The sequence below is a fragment of the Sceloporus undulatus genome, chromosome 1 (assembly GCF_019175285.1).
Source record: "Sceloporus undulatus isolate JIND9_A2432 ecotype Alabama chromosome 1, SceUnd_v1.1, whole genome shotgun sequence".
Lineage (NCBI taxonomy): Eukaryota > Metazoa > Chordata > Lepidosauria > Squamata > Phrynosomatidae > Sceloporus > Sceloporus undulatus.
Genome location: NC_056522.1, coordinates 288,943,145 through 288,965,614, shown reverse-complemented (window position 1 = coordinate 288,965,614; position 22,470 = coordinate 288,943,145). Strand labels below are relative to the sequence as shown.

Here is a 22,470-nt window from a genome sequence, read left to right as displayed (position 1 = left end):
GGCAATATGATCAAGGGAGAGAACACCTTTACCTTTAATGATTGAGTAGAAAAGGGAATTTCAGCAGGTCTCACTTGTTACCTGGTTGCATGACCAGTCACATTTGTTGAGATCCCTTCTTCTGCACAATCTGGAAGCCTTGGCATCTATCAAATTGTTCCCGCAATCCCCTGTGTGCCCAAATCTGCTTGGGAGGGGTAGTCAGGGGGATGAGAGACTGCCTAGTCCAATGCCCTGCTCTGAGAACCTTTAGAGTGAGGCATTGGATGGCAGTTCTCAAAGCCTTGCTCTGAAAGGGTTTTTAGAGCAAGGATTTGCAGGAAAGCCAAAGACAGTTTGTGCTACAATAACACAGATGGTTTTGAGTTTAGCAACAAATCCTCACACTTGAGAAAGAACCCTTCAGAAACATAAACAGGGAGAGAGTGGAAGAGACAATGGGGCATAAAGCTGCTTCAGGTCTCTTTGGAGGTATGCTGTTTAAAAGACACAACCATCTTAAGAGTCCAGAAGCTGTGCCAAAGCCATGCTCCAATCCTTAGGACTGGAGTGTGGCTTTGCCGCAGCTTCCGGCCTCTTAGGACACATGCATCATTTAAACACCATACCTCCAAAGAGACCTGGAGCAGCTTTATTTTGACCTGTCTGTTCAGGCCCAACAGAGTACATATCCTCCTGTCTCAAACTGTGTGATATTTTTTGCTGTTGCCTCCATTCTTTCTTTTTTAGTGATTTGTGATTTTACAACATGTTATGTTGAGTTCAATTTGTCTTTTTTATTGAAATTTTGACAGATTAAACTGGGAGTCTTATAAACTGTATGAATAAATTTATAATATTTTAAAGTTGTCAAGCCTTATGTTAGAAGTGTGAAAAATTGATTCATTGTGAAAAATATTGTATGCTGCTACTTTGTCAGCTGCTTTGAAAACTAATTGACGACAACTATCTTTTTAACAGCTTTACAATAAACAACAAAGACAGCTTCTTCAGCAACTCCACAAGAAGTAGGATAGTACACCATATGCTACAGAGGACAAAGTATGAAGATGGGAAATCTAAAATGGGTAAAAATGCATAAAATACTTTGGGAATTAAACATGTTGCTAGCAGCTCAGATTTAGAGAATAATTAAGGAGCAGTTCATAGTGTGTATGTGTTGTTCTCACACACGCCTGTGTGTAGCAAAACAACAGCTGTTTCCAGAGGGTCTCCTAGGCCCTGTACAGATGGGCCTTTTAGTACGTCCTGGCGATGTACTAGGGTTGCCCAAGAGCATCTTTTTTAGACGCTCCCTAACCCTAGTACGTTGCCAGGATGTCAAAATGGCGGTGCCCTGTCTACATGGGTGCTGCCATTTTGACGTGACGGCCACTTCCTTTCAGCGGCTCCCTTTCAGCGCTTGTGGCGCCTTTTCAGCGGTGCTGGAAGGAGCTCCAAAATGGAGCTCCTTCCCGGCAGGTGCTTCATTTCTATGGCAACTAGTTGGCCGCAGGAACGGCACCAGGGGGAAAGGGGCCGAGCGGCCCCTTCCTCCCCTGGCTGCAGCTCCCAGGGTGTCCTGGGGCATGAAGCCCCAAGGACACCCCTTTTCAAGACCAGAGAGAGTGGCATTTTGCTGCTCCTCCCTGGTCCTGAAAAGCACTGTATTTGGGTGTTTGGGCTGCCGCCGTGGCTGCCCTGGCCCCAATACGTTACGCAAAGGGGCGGCTGCAGCCCGCCCCAAATTGGCAGTCTGTATCCCACCCTAGTTTGTTATAGCCATGGCAGGAGAATGAAATGGTAGAACTCTTAATCTTTATCTTTTGTCTTGATAATACAACTGCCATCATCATACTGCCCTTATATAACTACATAGAGTGACCACACCTGTAATACCATAGCCTCCAACTGTCTTAACATGGCAGGAACAGTGCCAGTAAATCCTCTCTCATTCAGATTTTCAGCTGCTTTTCAAATGTCCCAGTTTCTCTCTCCTTCCCCAACTTGCTTCCTTTGTCTTTAGCTTACTTCAGTTGCTAAAAACTGAGTGAAAACATAGTTTACACTGAGTGAACCCATCAAGTGGAAGAGGAAAAGAGAGGCGAAGACAATTTTTTGTCTTGCCACATGTATGCTGGTTCCACATCTGTGCTGGTAAAATATTTTACCAATACACAAGTGAGGTATTTTTAGGACCATAAAAGTTAGCCTATTAGTGTACCACATTTTGCTGGCAAAGAAATTTCTGCAGTTTTCATTGTAAATGCCCTCCTGAGGAAGGCTTTAGGAGTATTTGCACACTGAAATGCACCTGGCTTTACAATCAATAGAGAAACCTTCCAGAATTCTTGAGCTGTCTCTCCTTTTTGTCCTTTAGCCCACCCCATGAAAGCAAGTGGAGAATCCTAAGATATTAAGTACTAGTTATTCCACTAGAAAAAAAGACCTTGAGATGCCACTTTAAAAAAAGCCCAGCAGTATATATTGTTTATATGTATTTGGTAAATTATATATTTTGATACAGGAGGCTTATGAAATTCAGCCTCTGTAGATTTCCCCCAGGTTTAACTAATTTTATTTGTGTCACACAACTATTACATCTGCCAATTTTCTATTCTTTGATTTTTGGACTTAATAAAAATAATAATAAAACTTTTATTTATATCCCGCTTTTCTGTGACAGGCCAATCAAAGCAGCTACAACATGTTAAAATCCACATTTACAAATTTATGTCCCAAATTCCCCCCCTTAAAACAGGATTAAACAAATTACAATTAAAACATCTATTAAAAACACAATAAAAATACAGCAAGGACAGAGCGGTGAGCTGATACATGATGTGAAGGGCAGTCATTCTGTGGCCGACTTATTTCACACTGCTGCATGTCCACATTTTCTTAATTTTCAGCCTTCCCCTCCTCCTCCTCCTCCCCCCTCTGGAGGTTTTCTATTCTAATTCCATGTGCATTTGAAAATGCAAAGAGGAATCCTGATGCAATTGTGGACTGAGATAAAGATACTTTCTTACACTGTAGTTGCAGTCAGTGCTCTCCTGTGCACATGCTGTTCTAATAAAGCAAAGCAGAATCCTGAAAAGATATTTTTGGCATTCCTTGTGGCCCATTGCTTTGATTGATTTCTGTGTGATCATGTGGATTTTTATCATTTAAAAAGAACTATATACTCTCACAGAAAATTGTTTTAAACGGCCTTTGTACAAAGTGATACATTCCCAAGCTAATGGTGTTCCAGTCAAGCGAGCAAGTTTATATGAGCCCTAAAAGCTACTTGCTATTCTTCTTCACACCTGACCATTTGCTAATATGGTTAATGAGAAAAGCCATGAAATGTGGATCAGTGTGCTGTGTATGTACTGACTATAAAGCTTTGGATAACCAGCAGTAATCAAAATGACTGGCAGGGGCAGCTTGTACAGTGTGGCAAGCTGTGCTTCATGTGTTCATTACAGGTTCATTACAAAACCCAGTGATAACTGTCTTCAGAAGAATACAGTTCAGTTCAACAATTTGGGTCCTTATGAAATATTTAGTGAAAATTACTTTGTATACACAGTTGTTGTAGTATATGTGAAAAGTAATTGAACATTAATTCTATATTGCATAATGTCTGTCTTCTTTTCTGCTTAGGCATTAACAGATTACTCAGCAATGGAACATATGAAGCTGCATTTCCACCTCATGAGGTAGTTTAAGTAGTAGTGCTTTAAGTATGGTATGTTCATTCTAAATTTAACCTCCTGAAGACAATATATAAAACTTAAATTTGCTCTCAGGTATTACTGTTCCTTTATTTTGTAAGGTTTTCCTGAGGCTTTCTTGGTGTTCTTAGACTTTCATTGTCTACATCACACAACTTTTCACTGTATTAGATGTATATCATTGCATAGTCTGCAATGCTATCTAATACATGTTCCTCAATAATAACCCACATTTCTCCTACATGTGTCTATGAGTAATGAGTCCTATAGGTGATATATTTCTATCATATAGTCAATGGAATCTGCATTATAACAAGCTGAACTACTAGGATCCTACACGTCATCTGAATTATTTCTGAGCCATATATTTATATTTGACCTGTTGGAATATGAAAGAGACTTCAGAGATTAGCTATATTGTATTATTCTTGTGTATTTTAAAGAAAGTAGATCTGGAGGAAGAGGAAAAGATTTTACAAGTGCTGAGTAGCAAAAAAAAAAAAAACAGATTGGGAACTTACTTTTGAAAATAATCATTATGATTAGACATTAAACTTATTTGTTAAAATGGTGAAAAAAGCAACTTCTTTTAAAATGGCTTACTATATTTTTTTCTGCTTCTTATTAATTAAACATCTATGATTGATAGGAGAATCACATAGAACTTGAAAAATTCATGTCAAAATGCCTCTAAGGTCTAATCTGCACTGCAACAATAATGGACTTTAACTGTGATGGCTCAATGCTATAGAATTTTGGGATTTATAGTTTTGTGAAATATTTAGCCTTCTCTGTCAGAGAGTTCTGGTGCCACAAGAAAATACAAATCCCAAGATCCTATAGGATGAGACCATGACAGTTAAAAAGGTGTCTAACTGCATTATTTCTGCAAAGATTAGACCTAACATGCACTTTAAAGGTAACCTTTAACAGCTAGTGGCTTCCAAGTCAATGTGGTAGTAAATGTACAGCAGGTTTCAGTCTGAATTCTTTGGAATCAGGTTCAGCACTTTGAATAATTCCTTTCATGTTTGGAGTAAAACCACTGAGAGTCACTATCCACCACTGGTTATAAGTACAGTGTGCCCACCCCAACCACAAGCTTGCCATTTGTGGATTTGAACATCCGTGGATAGCAAGTCCCATTGATTTCAATTGCCGTGCATGTACATGGCCCTGGGAGAGTGACTGTGCATGTGTGTGCCACCACTGAATACCATAGAATTTGCAGTCCAGTGATTTTTGCCATCTGTGGGGAGAAGGTCCAGAACGGAAACCTTGTGAATAAGAAGGGCCCACTGTAACTAGAACTCCTTATTCATTATGCCCATAAAGTAAAGTAGAAGGCTTTCATGGCCGGCATCCATAGTTTTTTGTAGGTTTTTCGGGCTACAAGAATGTAGGATAGACTTGAACACCTGCCACCTGAGAATGAGAGAGCTTGGAGCATATAGAGAGTTAAACTGACACATGAAGGAGAGATTTGACAATTTTAAGGCAAAATACACAAAATGGAAAGGTACAAGAAGTTAGGAAAGCCTGTGTTGTTGTTTTTGGCTATGGAACTGGATGTGTATCATTTTGTGAATTTCATGAATGGAGCAAAACACAATGCATAACATTGAATTATACATTGCAGCTAATATGAGATGATGCAGCATACTCATATTTGATTGAAAGATGTTTGTTAACAAGACACAGGTAGTCCAATTCTATGTATGATTCTCAATAAATCTTACTGATATTAATTGCACTTACTCCCAGTTAAATGTGTACAGCACTGTAGTACTGGATGATCAAAAAGAATAGTGCAAAAGTAAAGCAGTTTTTATTCAGTTTTGCACCATTCCTTTTTTTATCACCCTGTGTTAAATTTGAAAGCTCATTCCTTGCAACGACCCAGAATTTTAGGTAAGTTGCTGTCTCTCCAAGTTTCTACTGGGAATTACTGTGAGGATAAATGAGATAACAGCTACTGTGCACTTTATATATGAATACATTATATAAATTCATATTAATAATTAACTGAGCTTCCCAGCTGGAAAATATTTCAATCCATAGTATCAAGACAAAGAACTTCTGGATGGATCACACTGTTTTCATTCCAAAGGAATGTTTTCATTTTGTGGAGCAGTTTATAACTACATCAATTTAAACAGTAAGCTCAAGACTGCATTTTGTCAGCAGTGTTCAGCAGCACACAGAATTTATTTTTTGCCATAAAAAGTACCATAGTAGCTATCTTTCTAACATTTGTTTGTCAAGTGATTTCTTCATAAGGCCCCAATTCTTTTCTCTTTAAAACAAGCTATTATTTTTAATTTCTCTGCATGCTGCAGGGGAGTCACAAGAGCAGGCATCCCATCAAAACTCATGGAGCTCAGAATCATCGACATCTGTTATATGAACGGTGGGCACGATGGGGAATGTGGTACAAATATCAGCCTCTGGATTTGATTAGGTACTTCAATAATGACCACATCTGCATGCCAAGCTTATCCATAGTTCATATAGTGATAGTTTTTGGATTTATCCATGAATTGCCCCATGTGACAAAAAAACAAAAACAAAACACAGTTTGTTTCCCCATTTCTGATTTGTTTCTCTCCCATCCATTTTGTCAGCTCATGTTTCAGGTGGGGCAAGTGGAGAGATAAGCCATGATTGTCAGTCTAGATGTAACAACTTTCCACGGTTTATATAAACCAGATTTTGTAACCCACAGACTGCTAATTGTAATTTATGGCTGACTCATCCAAGAGTCCCTTGATCCTGCTGACTTGGCTGCTGAATTCAGCAGAACTCCAACATTCCCTGTCAATATACAATATACATCTCTTGAATGTAATCAGCAGCACTGTAATTATTTAGTGGTATTACCTAAAATGTTTTATCAAAACTATCTCTACACAAATGGCACCCTAACATTATGATTATGTGATGGCTTCTTTCCCTGAGGGTCTTGAAGCCACAGTTTGGCTTGGTAATTTACTTCAAAGTGCTTAGCAAATTATATGTTCTCTCTTCCCCTCTCACCCCCTTTTAAATGCAGGCGATATTTTGGAGAGAAAATTGGTCTTTATTTTGCCTGGTTGGGCTGGTATACTGGGATGCTTATTCCTGCTGCACTTGTGGGCTTGTTTGTTTTCCTGTATGGTTTATTTACCATGGATTCTAGCCAAGTAAGGTAAGTAGTGAAATAAAAAGCCATTTTTGAAAATGATAGCATCATATACCCTGTCATGAAACTTGTGCCTGGTCCTATAAAAATAAAATGCTGAAATGTATCTTAAACCTTTTCAGTGTGAGATTAAAGTAAATTGGTCAAAGAAATCCCACCTTACTTTAATGCTAGAGAATCTTGTAGCAGAATTACACAGATGACTTATGTCTGCTAGCCTAAGGTTTTTTGAGTTTTAGGTGGCAAGATATTTTTGAGTCAGTCTTCTTACATTTGTGTGTGTGTGTGTGTGTGTGTGTGTGTGTGTGTAAAGAGACAACATCAGTGTGACAAACCTCTCCTTCTCCAAACCTCTTTTACCTCAGTGGACAGCCCTAGAGGGCATTACACACCCACAGCTGCCCCAATACGTAAAGTTTCAGACCACTTTTATTTATAATCTATGGGTTTACTTCATTAATTAGTAGCATAGAAAATAATTCCAGGTTCACACAAGCTTGAATAAGAGAAAAATAAAATGTTATTTAAATGTTGGCTGTCAGTGTTTTGTTTGTTACAAGATTATGTTCACTTGTTCTTGTTAAACTTTGTTTCAGCTTTATAAATCTATTAAACAACAAGTGTTCTCTTTTAGGACCCTCACACCATCCTTATGTATTATGGCCTTTACAACCTTATTTCTATATTAACCCTCAGACTTTCTATTTCTGAAACTCCTTCACTCTGAGATCGGTCTTAGAGCTAAGTCCTTTCCTTCCAAACTTTAGCCCTCATGGTCCCTAACTTCTGGACTCTCACAAAACCAGACCCTCACTGTCTGAAAGCAAAACGCGGTCTGACTCTTAACTGTCAACAGCAGCAGAATTCTTTTTCTGTACATAATAATAATAATAAACTGTTTATTTTTATACCGCTTTTCCTTGAGATCAAAGCGGTGTACATCTAAAAGAACTATCACATACAATATCAAAACAGTTAAAAACATTTCAATAGTAATCACAATTATTCAATAAAATTATCTAAAAACAACTATAAAATATCGATTAATCTAATTGGGGAATAAGTTCTCTACAGTGAGTCGGGAGGGTATGCTTGCTGGAAGAGATACATTTTTAACACCTTTTTAAAGGCTTCCAGTGTACTGCTGAGGCGGATCTCTTCAGGAAGTGCATTCCAAAGAGTAGGAGCTATCGCTGAGTGAGCTCTTTGATGGGTTGTTGCCAGTCGTACCTTAGGGTGTTTGAGTAGCAATTTCCCCGATGTTCTCAAAGTGCGGGGCAGATTGTGTAGGGAGAGGCGTTCCCTCAAGTAACTCGGGCCCAAGCCATGTAGGGCTTTAAAGATAATAACCAACACTTTGTACTGGGACTGGAAGCGAATTGGCAGCCAGTGGAGAGATTTTAATACGGGAGTTATATGATCCGATCTAGATGTGCCCGTGACCAGTCTGGCTGCAGCATTTTGAATCAGCTGAAGCTTCCGAACCTGGTACAAAGGTAGCCCCATGTAGAGCGCATTACAGAAATCCAAACGAGAGGTTACCAGTGCATGTACTACCGTTTCTAGGTCTTTTCGATCCAGACAGAGATGCAGTTGGCGTATCAGCCGGAGCTGGTACCAAGCACTCTTGGCCATCGCATCTACTTGAGATGATAACTGTAGAGATGGATCCAAGAGTACTCCCAAACTGTACATGTCAAAATTCTATTGTCTGTCACCAGCTGACTCCTGATTGGCTGTAGCTAGCTCCAGATTATCCTGCCTCTCCACAATCAGATTTGGCTTTTAATCTATTCTCATCATGGGTAACCAGGCACCCTTCTTGAAGAAGCTTCAACACATAACAGATACTTCACTGGAAAACAACCTGCATTTTAGAAAAAAAAATTTTGTTCATAGCTGTTTCCAATAGTGAAACAGGCTGGAAGGTCCTTGCATTCATACCCACACATACTCACAGCAATAAAACTTTGAGCCTGGTGCATGTACGCTGTATTTAAGTGAACATGATGTCTCATGATCGGTTTAGTTTACTGGCTATAAATGGCCATAAAAGTTTGCAGCAGTGTATGTGCTTCTGAATAGTTGCCTCTCAAAACCATCACCTCAGATAAGTGTTTTCATAATTATGAGAGAAAAGGCAGAGAGTGTACACCTGTATGTTATGATTTTAAATATATGCCGCCCAAACAAAGAGTGCTGGGCTCAAAATAACTGGAGAAAAGTAATTCCCATTTCATGGCACATTTCAAGGTCTTTTTATTTAGCTAGAAATCTTTCTGAAATGTAGAAGGATTATCCAGTCATGGTTTGCATATCTGACCAACTTTAAGCACTCTATCCGAATCTATTCACCATTTCTCCCTAAGATCCCTGCCACAAGTTTTATCCAACCAAACTTCAAGGAAAACCCTCAAAGACAACACTATCCCAGTTATCAGAGACCAACAGCACAAAGATTGGGGTGGAGTAGGGGAGAAATGTCAACATAATGAAAGTATGACACATATAAGCTTCCCATCCATTTCAAGATTGTCCCAAGCTGTTCCATGTTTATTTGGAAGTACAGTGTCAATGCAGTATGGATTGTAGATGAACTTACCATTTCCTCTGTACGAAACTTTTCTATTTTAAATATCCCCTTTTCTATCTTCAACAAATCCTTATATCTTACCCATTCCGTGTCCTTCATCCTTTCTCTTCTAAAGAAGGCTTCATTTATCAAAGCCCAACCAGGAATTTTAGTGATGAAAAAAGGTTTATATTTCTGCCAGATTCTTAATAGAGATCTCCTTACAAAATGATGATAAAAAATTTGGTTTATTTTAATTTGATCATATAATAAATAGCCATGCCAGCCTACAACATTGTCAAAACCTTCCAATTGTAAAATTTTATCTTTTTTGATCTGTACCCAATCTCTATTCAAGGCAACATGCGTGGTAGTATAATTTATAGTTTGGTAGTCCGACACCCCCCCCCCCCTCTCTTTGCTATCCTGCAATACTTTGAGTTTGATTCTTGGTTTCTTTTTGTCCCATATAAATTTGGTTATTTCCTTATCCCACTCCTTAAATGGCTTGTCGTTATTTATAATGGGGAGATTTTGGAATAGGAATAGTAATTTAGGGGTAATGCACATCTGGATTGCTGCTATTTTCCCTAGCCATGAAATTTGTAGATTTCCCCAATTTTGCAAATCCTTTTTCATATTATTCCATAAAGGTGTGTAATTATTTTTGAATAGGTCAGAGTTCTTTCTTGTAATATTTATTCCCAAATATTTTGCTTTGTTTTTTATTTCAAAATTTGAGAGAATTTTAATTTTTTCGCAATCGTTCTGATTTATATTTAAGGACAAAATGATTGATTTTTCTCTGTTGATCTTCAGACCTGCATGTGTGCCGTATTCTTCTATTGTTTTAAGTAATTGTGTGATGTCTGTTACCGGATTGGATAGAATAATCGCCAGGTCATCCGCGTATGCAAGTACTTTATATTCAAAATTCCTAATTTTTACTCCTGCAATATTTTTGTCTCATCTAATTTTATTATTCAATACTTCTAGGGCAGTGATGAAAAGTAAGGGGGATAAAGGGCAACCTTGCCTGGTCCCTTTCCCAATCTGAATATTTTTAGTCTTTTCTCCATTAATCAATATTTTAGAATTTTGCTCTTTATAGATTTGTACGAAACTTTTCTAAAGAAGGATGAAACTATAGGTTTCATTTCAAAAATACTTCACTGATCTAAAATAAACCAAAAACCAAAAATAATACATAAATAAGCAGATGTGTAAATGGCTTTACATTCTATGTTTCATACTAGTTGCAGTTCCATTAAGAACTTAATAAATAGGTCAATAAATGGCCGATATTTTTAAACCCATACAACTTGTGTCTGGTCTCTTTATTCCAGGGTATGGTAACAATCGCCATAATGTGTCCTGTGTAAAAGCCTCTTAATAATGACAAGCACAGTGTCAGAAATAGGTGATTTTTATTTATAATGTTTTAATTGATTCTATATTCTGCAGCCTTTTTTGCTGCAAGACCGCATTGCCGATCTGCAGTGTATTGACTACACTGTTTTAATCCTCATCAAACCTAATGTCAAAAAATTCAATAATCATTAAGCAAGAAGACATCATGTCAGCTTGACAAACTAGCATTCCTTATAGAATTAGCTATTAATTTAATGTGGTCAATACACAGCCATCAGAGGATAAAAATCCATGTTTCTGAAGACAATAATTTCATAACTAGAAAATGTACAGAGTGAATGGATCACAATGTTATGCATTTGCCAACAAACCACAGTATATCTGTTATTACACAGCCTAATTTCAGTCAGGCCATACGGTATCAGAGCTTAGTTTATTAAGAAACCCAAGATTTGGGAGATAAAGAATACTTTTTATTCTCAGTGGGAAAGAGTGAACATTTTGATACAACCTGTTGAAATAAATGGCCAACTGCTATGACATTTTCTGAATTGAGGGACTTTTCACTAGAAAAAGTGCAAAAATATTGTTTAAGAATAAGAATATTTTTCTTTTGCAGGAAACGGTTTTCTGTTTTTTTGCATAATGATTTTAAAAACCTGAAATGTGAAAATTAATTGAATAATGCACAAAGCACTTGTCATTTCCCAATGAGGGTTAAAGTTGCTTAAAGGAAAAAGAATAAGCAAAGATTTGCATTCCTAAACCACACCTATGAACTATAAAATATCTGGTCTTCTACAGAATGCTGCTTTCTTTTACAGTGGATTTATTGAACAGGTCATTATGGCTATTTATGCAAACACTTAGGGGACAGATTTGTCTGTCAAACAGGTCCAGGATACGACTAGCAGCATCACAGTTTTTTTTCTTTTACAGACAGCATCTTGGTTTGCTGACTCTACTACATTCTGGCATTGCTTTGAAGCTTTCTATTTTCATTGCTTAATGCTGCTTGTCCAAAAAAAAACCAAAAAAAAAAAAAAAACAACCAGTTTGTGCAGCAGTGTAATTCATTTCTTAAGAGTTACATAACTGAGTGCCATTTAGATAAAATGACTGTTCCCTCTAGTGGTTTATGATGAATTGGATTTTTAAAACATTATGTTCACAGTTGTTGCTGTTGCGGGCTTTCAAGTTGTTTTCAACTTATGGTGGCCCTAAAATGAACCTATTATAGGATTATCTGAGACTGAGGGTATGATTTGCTCAGATCACCCAGTGGATTGACATGGCTGAGCAGGGAATTGAATCCTGATCTCAAAAATTGTAGTCCAACACTGAAACTACACTGGCTTTCACCTACATATAACAACTTGTTTTTACCTGGATAATGAACGTTGGCCAGATAATTTGGGTATAGTTAATATTCATAGCCAAACATCATGTCAACATTTCTGAAGTTTCAGCCTGAACTTTACATATTTTTTCAGATTGTGAGCTCTAAGTTGTCATTGTAGATTTAGGTAAATGTGGTTCTAGAACAGAGATGGGAAATGTGCCCCACCTGCTGTTCACAGATTGCTAGTCTCTTGATTCCTTGCCATTCTGAAATCTATACTTGGCTCTGGGCAGAAGAAGCTATCTGAAACCTCTGCAGTTCTTTAACCATGCTTGAATAGGGATGTGAAGAGTAGGATCCACTCAGCACAGCTATGAATACTGGAGGAGGGACCTACATCTATTCATAAGGTCTGAGAGATTAAGTTTGAAACAGTTGTCTCTTCACTCTGCACAAATTCAATTCAATTCTATTTAAATATAATGTAAATTCAGTTTAAACTCAAGAGTGCAAATGGAGTAAGTGTGTTAAATAGTTTATTTTATTGTGCAAATGTATTCTAGAAATTAGAAGATGATTTGATAGAAAGGTTATTGCCTCAGGATTCATTGAGGGTGAAAGCCCTGACTTGGAAATGTATTTTCCCATGCTGACCTTTCTCTCCCCAACTTGAATAAGGGATCATAATCTGTCAAACAGTAATGCATGACCATGCAATTGAGTTGCTAGGTCCACAGTTAAAGTGGCTTAAAATAACAACATTTCATTGCAAAAATGAAAACAGAGTATAAAAGGGATACTCAATAAATCTATGGAATACGTGGATTTGATGACCAAATGTTTGCTAACCAGGGGCAGTGAGAAGAGCTGGTATGAGAGCTTTTGGTGATGCTATTATCAAAGACAAAAACATTCTGGATATTCATGACATGATGACTGATGTAAATCTGGGATACCAAAGACAAAGTGATAGACTAACAGGACAAGAGATATAGAGCTGGCATTTTGAGATGAAAAAGAAAAAGGTCCTAATGGAAGTCTGTGTGAGGGACTATATTACAGGAAAAGAGAAAAGGGAAGAAGGCCTGTTATCACAAAAGGGATGTAGAGAGGCAGGGTCCTCTTCTGAAAAGGGGAAAGATTTGAGGCTACAGTAAGCATTAGCAATGTAAGTGAAGAGAGAGGGAAATTTCTCACACAGAAGCATGTGTGTTTGCAGAATGGTTGTAGTAAAGCATACAACCATTATGTGCAAATCTAGAATATGAATACTCCTTTTCCTTTTCTGCTAATTTTTGGACTTGGTTCCATGACGTTTCATTATTTAGTTTTCCCCTTGTATTCCTATTTCTGTTATTCTCCTACTGTTTGTCTTTCACCATTGTGTCACTAATCTAGAGAGGAAATCCAACTCCTTTTCTTTCATTAATATAACTGCTATTTGTTAAGATATAATTTATGGGACTTTATGGGATGTTTGATTGATGTATCATTCTTATGATAACTGCATTAGTTATCATGGCATTATTTCCCAAATCCTGCCTTATGGGGTTTACAAGTTAATTCTTCAGTGTAGCAATATCACTGCTAGGACACCACTTGGTGGTAACGTGGAATAGAAATCTTCCAAAGGAACAATTGTAATCTACGTAGATTCATAATCTCTATGGCAGCCTTTAAGTATCTCCCTTGCCTAGATACACAGACAACAAACTGCTTAAAATACTGGGCTTTAATGTAATATTATACTAACCTCTTTCTCTCAGGATGAAAAAAGTTCTTGGGGGTAAACATTCTGCTGTCACTGAAATCATAAACTTCATGTTCCATATTGTGCCTGCAGTGAACTAAATGTAGATCTAGTTCCCTGTGTAAGGAACAAAGACAATGGCACAAAGATTGCAAGCTATGCACTCTATGTTGTCTGCAATCATGAATGTCATAAACATTTCATTGCCCTTGAATAACCATTTGTTTTCTCAATTTCCTTCTTTAGCAAGGAGATATGTGAGGCAAACGAAACTGTCATGTGCCCAATGTGCGAGAAGAATTGCACACTGCAAAAGCTCAATGAAAGCTGCATCTATGCAAAGGTAATTTTTTTTCGAATGTTGGAAGCACTACATTTTAAAGGTCCATTGCAAATGGCACAAGGAAAAGGCTTTCCAAATGCATGGTGATGCTTGGTGAATTTTTCAGTAAGAAACAAAAAAGTACAGTCAGCCCTTTTTATACACGGATTTTTTATACACAGATTCAAGCATCCATGGTTTGAAAATGTTCAAAAAAGTATAAATTTCAAAATATCAAACCTTGATTTTCCATTTTTTTATAAAGTACACCATTTTGCTATGTCATTATATTTAATGGGACTTGGGCATACACAGATTTTGTTATCCACGGGGGATCTTGGAACCAAACCCCAGCATATAACAAGGGTCCACTGTAATCACCTTTCATGTTCACATCTTCAAAAAGAACAATGCTGGTTTGCACTGACAACAAAACTAATTGTGGTAGAAACTTTCACATGGAGGAAGCAAGCGTCATTAAAACATTATTAAAATGTGGTAATAGTGCGATCAGGGGGAAGATTATCACATCCCCACACATTTCTCCTGCTTGTGTCCTGTGTGTAAACTGTAATGGACACATCATTGGGTAATAGCAGGAGTTTCCATTATTACCCAACGACGCTTCCAATACAGTTTACACATGGGACATGAATGGGAGAAGCACACTGGGTGTGATAATCTTCTCCCCAATCATGCTATTACCACATTTTAATCATGTTTTAATTACGCTTGCCTCCCGTGTGAAAGCATCCTAAAAATCAAACCAAGAACATGTAATAACTGGGTGTCAGCATAGGTGATAACAGCATGAGTGTGTGGAAATGTCAACCTTAAAAATAATGTGTTTTCTTCTCTTCCCACTTGGTATGAGAATACATCTGTCCTGAAAAGCCTGGAAGGGTGGGGAAACCTTAATGGAAGAAGAATATATTGAAAATAATACATAGTCATATTAAACATTTGGAAATCATTTCAATACTTTTCAAGTATGTGATATAAATGCTTGAACAGCCCAGTTTATCTCAGGATAACCACTAGGATATGCACATATCCCAGTATATAGCTAATGCTAAGGCCACCAAATGTTTCACCTCCTCACAAATTGTTTTCAGACATTTGTGGTTGATCACATACACGTTATGTATGTGAACAATCCAGTTGCTACATAAATCCATTAAATGGCTTGTAAAGATAACGCACTTACTTAATCTGTTCCAGGAATTAAAAAAATAATAATTTAAGTATAGAAACATTTCTGTTTTGACTAGATTTCATATAGAAGCTCTTTTATTTCCCAAGCACTTTATAGTATCACAAGGAAACCAAAGCCATACACACACACACACACACACACACACACACACACACACCACATTTCACTGTTCATGGAGCACATGGGCTGAGCTGTTATGTCTGACCCATGAGTGTGAGTATTCATTCTGTTCAGTATATGTATATCAGCTGTTATCAGTCTTGTGTGTGAAGTAGCTGTACATTGTGTAGTGGATACAGTCAAGAGAACAGAAAACTTGCCTGGGGTTGCTATACTATAAATATTGTTTACAATGTTAAAAGTAAAGAAATAATATATATATATGCCCTGTTATGTGTAAACATTTCATCTGCTCTCTAATAAAGCAGCAGAGTAACTCTAACCAGATCAGACCACTGTCTAGGAGACAGTGGGCAATGGTCTCCTTCCCCAACATAAAGAACTTCCACCAGTGGAGAGGAAATCTGACCCAGAACTTCCATTCTGATCTGAAAAGAGGTCCACAGGGTATCTACCATTAAACGTGTTTCTATGTCTAGAGAGCAGATGATCCCTAATTGTGCTGTTCCAGAAGTCATGACGAAGGTGGCCACAGATCTATTGAATCCTCTTCATTTACTAAATAGTTTCCCAGATTATCCCTCTGATTCAGTGAGAGCCAGTGGCTTCCATGCCTGAGGTTCATTGAATGCAGTCTAGATTTTATTCTAGGTTATAAAGGATCTGTCCTAAATGCTGGATTGATTTAGGTGATACGGTTCAATACCATTGAAATATCCTTTGATATTTGGGAAATAGGGGTGCCCCACAGCTGATTCACAACACATCTGATATGGAACTCATTAGTCACTACTCCCTTTCCCCATCCTGGGATTGGTGTAACAAAATCTTCTCCTTTGGAAACAATTGATTTTTTCAGTGTAGAAGAAAAGGGCAAATCTGCCTCACTTCTGGATAAAGTGAGCAAGGAGGGATTTCAAGATCACAGATGAGCCTCTGTTTTGCATACCACATAAACCTATTTAGATTTTCACAGTGATTTCTTATAATACAAATAACAACACTCCTATTAAAAAGTCAAAGTTATTAAAACTGGGAAAGTGTGTGGTTTCCCAAGAGAGCTGTCTAAATCACAGAGCTTCAAGGCTGCCTGTTAACTGTGTAATATATTATATGTATTATGAAAATGTCCTGCAGCAAACTATTAATCTTTATTCAGCATCCTATGTCTCCAGATACCCATCATCATCCAAGCACCACATTCTGACTATCACTGCAAGGCTTAAGACTTAACAATCTTACACATGAATGTAGTTAAACTTTGGCAATAAATATGACAATAAAAGTTGATGCCTACATCAATAAAAATATTCTAGACTGCCCAAATAAAACATAATTAAATAGCAAACAGAATTAAGTACTGTACTGTGTTGGATTAAGCATGCTCTGCAGGCTTTTAATAACCTTTTCTTTCTGCTTGGTACATCATTTTGGCCCTTTTCAGAACTTCCATGCCACCATCACTGTGTATTCATCAAATGCATGTGGTATGTGTGTGTGTGCACACCTATTCTCAGTGTGTCCAGCTCCCCCTGCCCCTTGACCTCTGCATGTTCAGAGAAGTCTCTAACATGATCCATGTGAGCTAGGACATTCCCCCACCAACCTTTCATGAATGAAAACTGGAACAGAATGAGCTCACCTCCCCCCCCTCCGCCATGACCACTTGCTGCTGCAGAAAGAATTGTTGCAACAATTTGCTCTCTTGCAGCTTCCTAGATGGGATCCTATATGCACTTGCCAAAATACTTGGCCCTTCATTCCAAAGGAGGATGGCTGTATGCATGCATGCCCTTTTGTGCTGCCCAACACAGCAGTAATGCATTGCTTGCTTAGAATGAGGTACCCAGTGTCAATCACATGACTAGGCACCTCGTTTTGATATCAGACAAGTGACACACTGCCACCTTTGCAAAACATCCTATACAATTGTATGACACAAACTCACCTTGAGCCTTGCTTACTGCATCCTAGCTCCAGAGGTTCTGGGGGATACTCTTTGTATTGCAGTTGCAAGCCTCTTGCATCTCACTCTGGTAAAATTGTAGTCACTTATTTCCTTAAACATAGAAATCTTCCTCATATTTTGAACCAGGTGAAATAAACATGGATGCTGTATCTTTTATGTTATTCTTATATATATCTTTGCTTGCAGTATTTAATATAGTACTGCAGTATTTCAGTGCATTAACTTTTCTGTTGAGACTTGAAATGTGTTTCCCTGATCAATCACTTTTACCACAAAAACATTTAGACTTCGGCTTAACATTTCTAGGTCAAAACATCTGACAGTTTACTACACAAGTCATAGAGTACGTATGTATTCCAGTGTAGCTTAAGCAAAAAGTTTGGGCTGTATAATTTCCATGGTTAAAGCATCAGTTTATTACAAGAAAGAAAGAAAGAAAGAAAGAAAGAGGTGGAGATTGTATGGACTCCCCAGATTCTGTTGGACTGGAATTCTCTCTTCCATCACCATCTTCCATGATGGGAGTTGTAGTCCTTTAATAATTGACATTCATTTGGATTTTTTCCTTCTAGGTAACACACTTATTTGACAATGGAGGGACTGTCTTCTTTGCCATTTTTATGGCTATATGGGGTAAGTACTTCCCCATCATGTACAAAATAGCAGGGGAGGAGTATATACTTAATACAATTTGACATTTGGAATTAATTTTAATATGGATGTATTCTGAAACTGACATTAAACTACGTGTTCAGGACAGGTATCTCTATACATGACTGACGATTCGTTTCTGGGCGTGGTACAAGGTGTTGGTAATTACCTCTAAAGCCTTTCATGGCTTAGGTCCAACTTAATTGAGGGAGCACCTTTCACCATACAGTCCTCCCCACACACTCAGGTCCTCTGGGAGTAATCTACTGCAGCTAGAGAAGACCAGGCTAGCTGCTCTCTTGTGGCAGGCATTCCCTAACTGATAGATAGTCTTTAAGCCTGAGGGCAGGGAACCGTCTAATTAAAAATAATAATTGTAAGCTGCTCTAATAGCCTTTAGAGCTGAAGGGCAGGGTATAAATACCATAAATAAATAATTGTCCCATAACACTGACATGGATCACCTTGCTCATCCCATGATGCCACATTTTGATGTGATTTAATTTAGAATTGATTTTAGTAATTGAATATATTTTATGATGTTTCACTATTTTAATTTGAGGTTAGGGAATTATGTTATTTTATTATGTTGTTAACAGATGTTATTGTGGTATTATAGGATTGTTACTCGCCTCGATCCTTCGGGGAGAGGTGGGCTATAAATAAATTATTATTATTATTATTATTATTATTATTATTATTATTATTATTACTTTATGTATGCAAATTATATCCCAAAACAGTTGGGCCAAATACAGTGGCTTCTGGCTACTTCAAGGGTGCGGTGTGCAGATGATGCACATCCCTGGAGCAGCTGGAAGCCTCTCCATGGCTGCCTAAGGTGGTCCGAGGCCGCCAGAAAAAGGGATGCAGAAAAATGCTCCCTGCCAGTTGTACTTTGGGACTGCAACAGTGGCCTGCTTTCAGGATGTGCTGTCCAGTCTCCATGGTCCTGGGGCCGATCGGGGCTTGAGTGGCCAGAGGCCGCTCCAAGCCACTGGTCTGCTTTGGCCCTATGTTTATTTCAGAGGTGGGAAACTGTCAGAGGTTAGGGAGCCTCATTGATCCTACAGAACTTAAAGAGCTGCTGCTGCTGTGTGCCTTCAAGTCATTTTTGACTTATGGTGACCATAAAGAAATCATGTGACAGTATTTTCTTGGCAAGATTTGCTCAGAGAGGGATTTGTCTGCCTTCCTCTGAGGCTGATGAAGTGTGACTTGCCCAAGGTCACCATTTTGTTTGATTTGTTCCCTGTTTTCCAGAGTCATTACACCATGCTGACTCTTTGGAGAGGTGCGCACCATAAAAACCTCACTTGTTTGCCTACAAATATCTCCAATGCTCTCTAGGGTGCTCAGGGACAATTTCAACACATTTTTTACCATTTTAGGCTACATTTAGGCTTTAGTTGGTACAACACATGGCAGCCAGACTGATTATGGGTACTTCTAGAAATGACCATATAACACCCGTCTTGAAGTCCCTTCACTGGCTGCCAATTAGTTTCTGGGCAAGCTACAAGGTGTTGGAGATTACCTTTAAAGCCCCACATGGCTTGGGTCCAGAATACTTGAGGGAACGCCTTCTTCCATATTGTCCGGCCCACACTTTAAGGTTCTCTGGGAAGAATTTATTACAGCCTAAAAAGTCTAGGCTAACATCCGTTTCCCAGAGGGCCTTTTCTACTGCTGCTCCAAAATTATGGAACGACCTGCTGGAGGAAATTCACCACATTTCCACTCTGACAGCTTTTAAGAAAGCACTCAAGAGGAATCTCTTCTGGCAAGCCTTTCCAACTTAGTTACCCCTCCCCAGATATAGAGATATAGATATAGAAATATAGATATAGATCTGGATACGAACCTGATCTGAACATGATCACGATTATGAAAAATGCCTCCTCGTCTGCTTTTCCTCCAAATTCTAGTTGAATATTTTAATGTTTTAATAGTTTTTAATGCTTTTATACTATGACTGCTTAATCCTGTTTTGGACTTGGGAATGGGGGGTGGGTATAGGGATTGTTTTCTTCTTGGATTTTATTGTAACTTTGATGTACAGTGCACCCACATCATATGCGGGCACGCTTTACACAGCTTTCAGAATATGCGTGCCCCATTCATTTAAATGGGGCTTGAGCATACACAGAATTTGCTTTGCACGGGGGAGTCTGGAATGGATCCCCCATGTAAAGCAAGGGTGCACTGTATTTTATTGTTGTAACTCGACTGGATTCTCTGTGATAGGGTGGGCTAGAAATAAATCATCATCATCATCATCATCATCATCATTATTATTATTATTATTATTATTATTATTATTTTAGGCCTGGGAGAAATCTGTTTTTAAACAAAAGAAGTAAACTGGAAATAAATAGTTTTTTTAAAGACTTAAAATGGCCCAGGGATTGCTCAAAAACAAACTGAAATTGCTCCCCGAGAATTCATTGGGTAGCATTTGAGGGTTGGCTCATGGGGCCCCAAGGGCCCACAAAAATGGCCCTGGGCTGTATGTGACCTAGTTTGCATCTTCAGGACAGAGCCTGGAACATTTATTTTAAGAGGAATGCCTACAATAACATGCAGAAGCCATTACTAAGTAAGCAATGATGCTCTGGAAGTCAGTATTATGGTTATGGAGAGTATCATTATAACACTGCACAATTATAAATGGCATCAGCATGACATTGCCTTCCTTGTTAAGTGTAACAACACCTTGACCTGTTCAGGAATGTGAGTGACTAGGTGATTTACTCAGTTGACATGGGAACCTTTTCACTCTGTGTCCCCTGGCTGTAGACTGTTGTAAATCATTTGCTGTCAGCTTGTGAAGAAAGGCAAAATAGAATGGCTGAAAAGTGTATGACTTGATTGTTCATTATAAGGTTTCAGAATGATTACTCTGTCTGCATGTCCTGCTTACCTCTACTGAGGGCAGCACAGCAGGGAAATGTACAAAGGAATAGTCCAGAGTCCGGTGCAAAGGTCATACAATACCAGTCAGTCTGTCACAGCAAAGGGCAGAGGCAAGAGCGTAGTCACAAGGCAGGTCCAGGGGTCAGATAACCAGAGTCATTAATCAAGAGCAAAGAACACAGGAGCAACAAAGCTGCAAAATTGGTTGTCGGCTGCAAAGAACCTCTGCAGTTGGAGGTCTTTTAAAAGGCCTCTGCTCTCCTCTTGGCTTCCGGCCTGGAAAAACACCTCAAAGACTCCTTGACCTGTCTTCGCTCCACAGGGCCTAGCACCTGCAGCATAGAGTCTGTTTCTCCCTCTGTAGCTTCCAGAGCCTGTTCTGGGACTGCTGATCCAGGCAGCCTCAGATCTGCCCCTGTTTCAGCCTCCTCCATGTTTTCAGTCATTGGCCTGTTACAGACTGCCAAAATAAAGCTGCTTCGGGTCTCTTTGGAGGTATGCTATTTAAATGATGCATGGGTCCGAAGACTCCAGAGGTCGCGCCAAAGCTACACTCCATTCCTAAGCACTGGAGTGCTGCTTTGGTGCAGCTTTCGGATTCTTAGGATGCATGCATCATTTAAACAGCATACCTCCAAAGAGACCCGGAGCAGCTTTATTTTGGCAGTCTGTAACAGGCCTGAGTTCTCTGACTCTGACTCTAAATGAGGCCCAAGACAGTCCATGACACTGAGCATGTGACAAGTGTTATTGTCCAATGCTGGTGGGAGGACTGATCTTCAGTGGCATCTATGACATTGATGTGAATCTTCAGTGGAAAAAGAGTAGCATTTTTTTAAAAAAAATATGCTTGGTTAGCCTGAGTGATAACACCACAAAACGAACCACACAAGTGAAGTAGCTCAACTTTCCCACATTCAGATTGAATAAACTGAATTTTAAAATCCACTGGTAAATGTAAGTTTAGCATCTACAACTTACCATGCAGACCCTGGGAGACTGTGGGAGCATTTCTACCTCTCTGTTGACCAGATCATCATTAAGACATTAGAGTAAGGATTCTTGAATGACTACACAAGCACAGATGTCTAGCATCTGGTAGTTTTAAGTCCACTCTTTGTAAATATAGAACCTGAATTTAATAGCATGGCTAATAACTACCTTAAGACCTATCCTGTATGACTTTTGAAAGCATGGATGGGAAACCATGCTCTTTCAGCTATTATTGGACTGCAGCTTCCCCCAGTCCTAGCTATCCTATCCAGTGATGAACGATCATGGGAGTCCCAGTTCAAAACCTTCTAGTAGGCCACACAGGGACGTAGCCAGGGGGGGGGGATTCTTGGGGTCCGGACCCCC

At 38.7% G+C, this 22,470-nt stretch overlaps 1 protein-coding gene across 2 annotated transcripts in view; it reads left to right on the top strand.

The window, feature by feature from the left end:
* ANO3 (anoctamin 3) overlaps window positions 1-22,470 on the top strand; it is a 228,400-nt gene that overhangs the window by 160,931 nt on the left and 44,999 nt on the right. For both annotated transcript variants that reach the window (XM_042446466.1, XM_042446467.1), the window contains 6 exons: window positions 961-1,067; window positions 3,631-3,686; window positions 6,041-6,162; window positions 6,754-6,888; window positions 14,164-14,260; window positions 18,117-18,177. In XM_042446466.1, coding sequence (XP_042302400.1) covers window positions 961-1,067; window positions 3,631-3,686; window positions 6,041-6,162; window positions 6,754-6,888; window positions 14,164-14,260; window positions 18,117-18,177 — 578 coding nt within the window. The remainder of the gene's footprint in view (window positions 1-960; window positions 1,068-3,630; window positions 3,687-6,040; window positions 6,163-6,753; window positions 6,889-14,163; window positions 14,261-18,116; window positions 18,178-22,470) is intronic.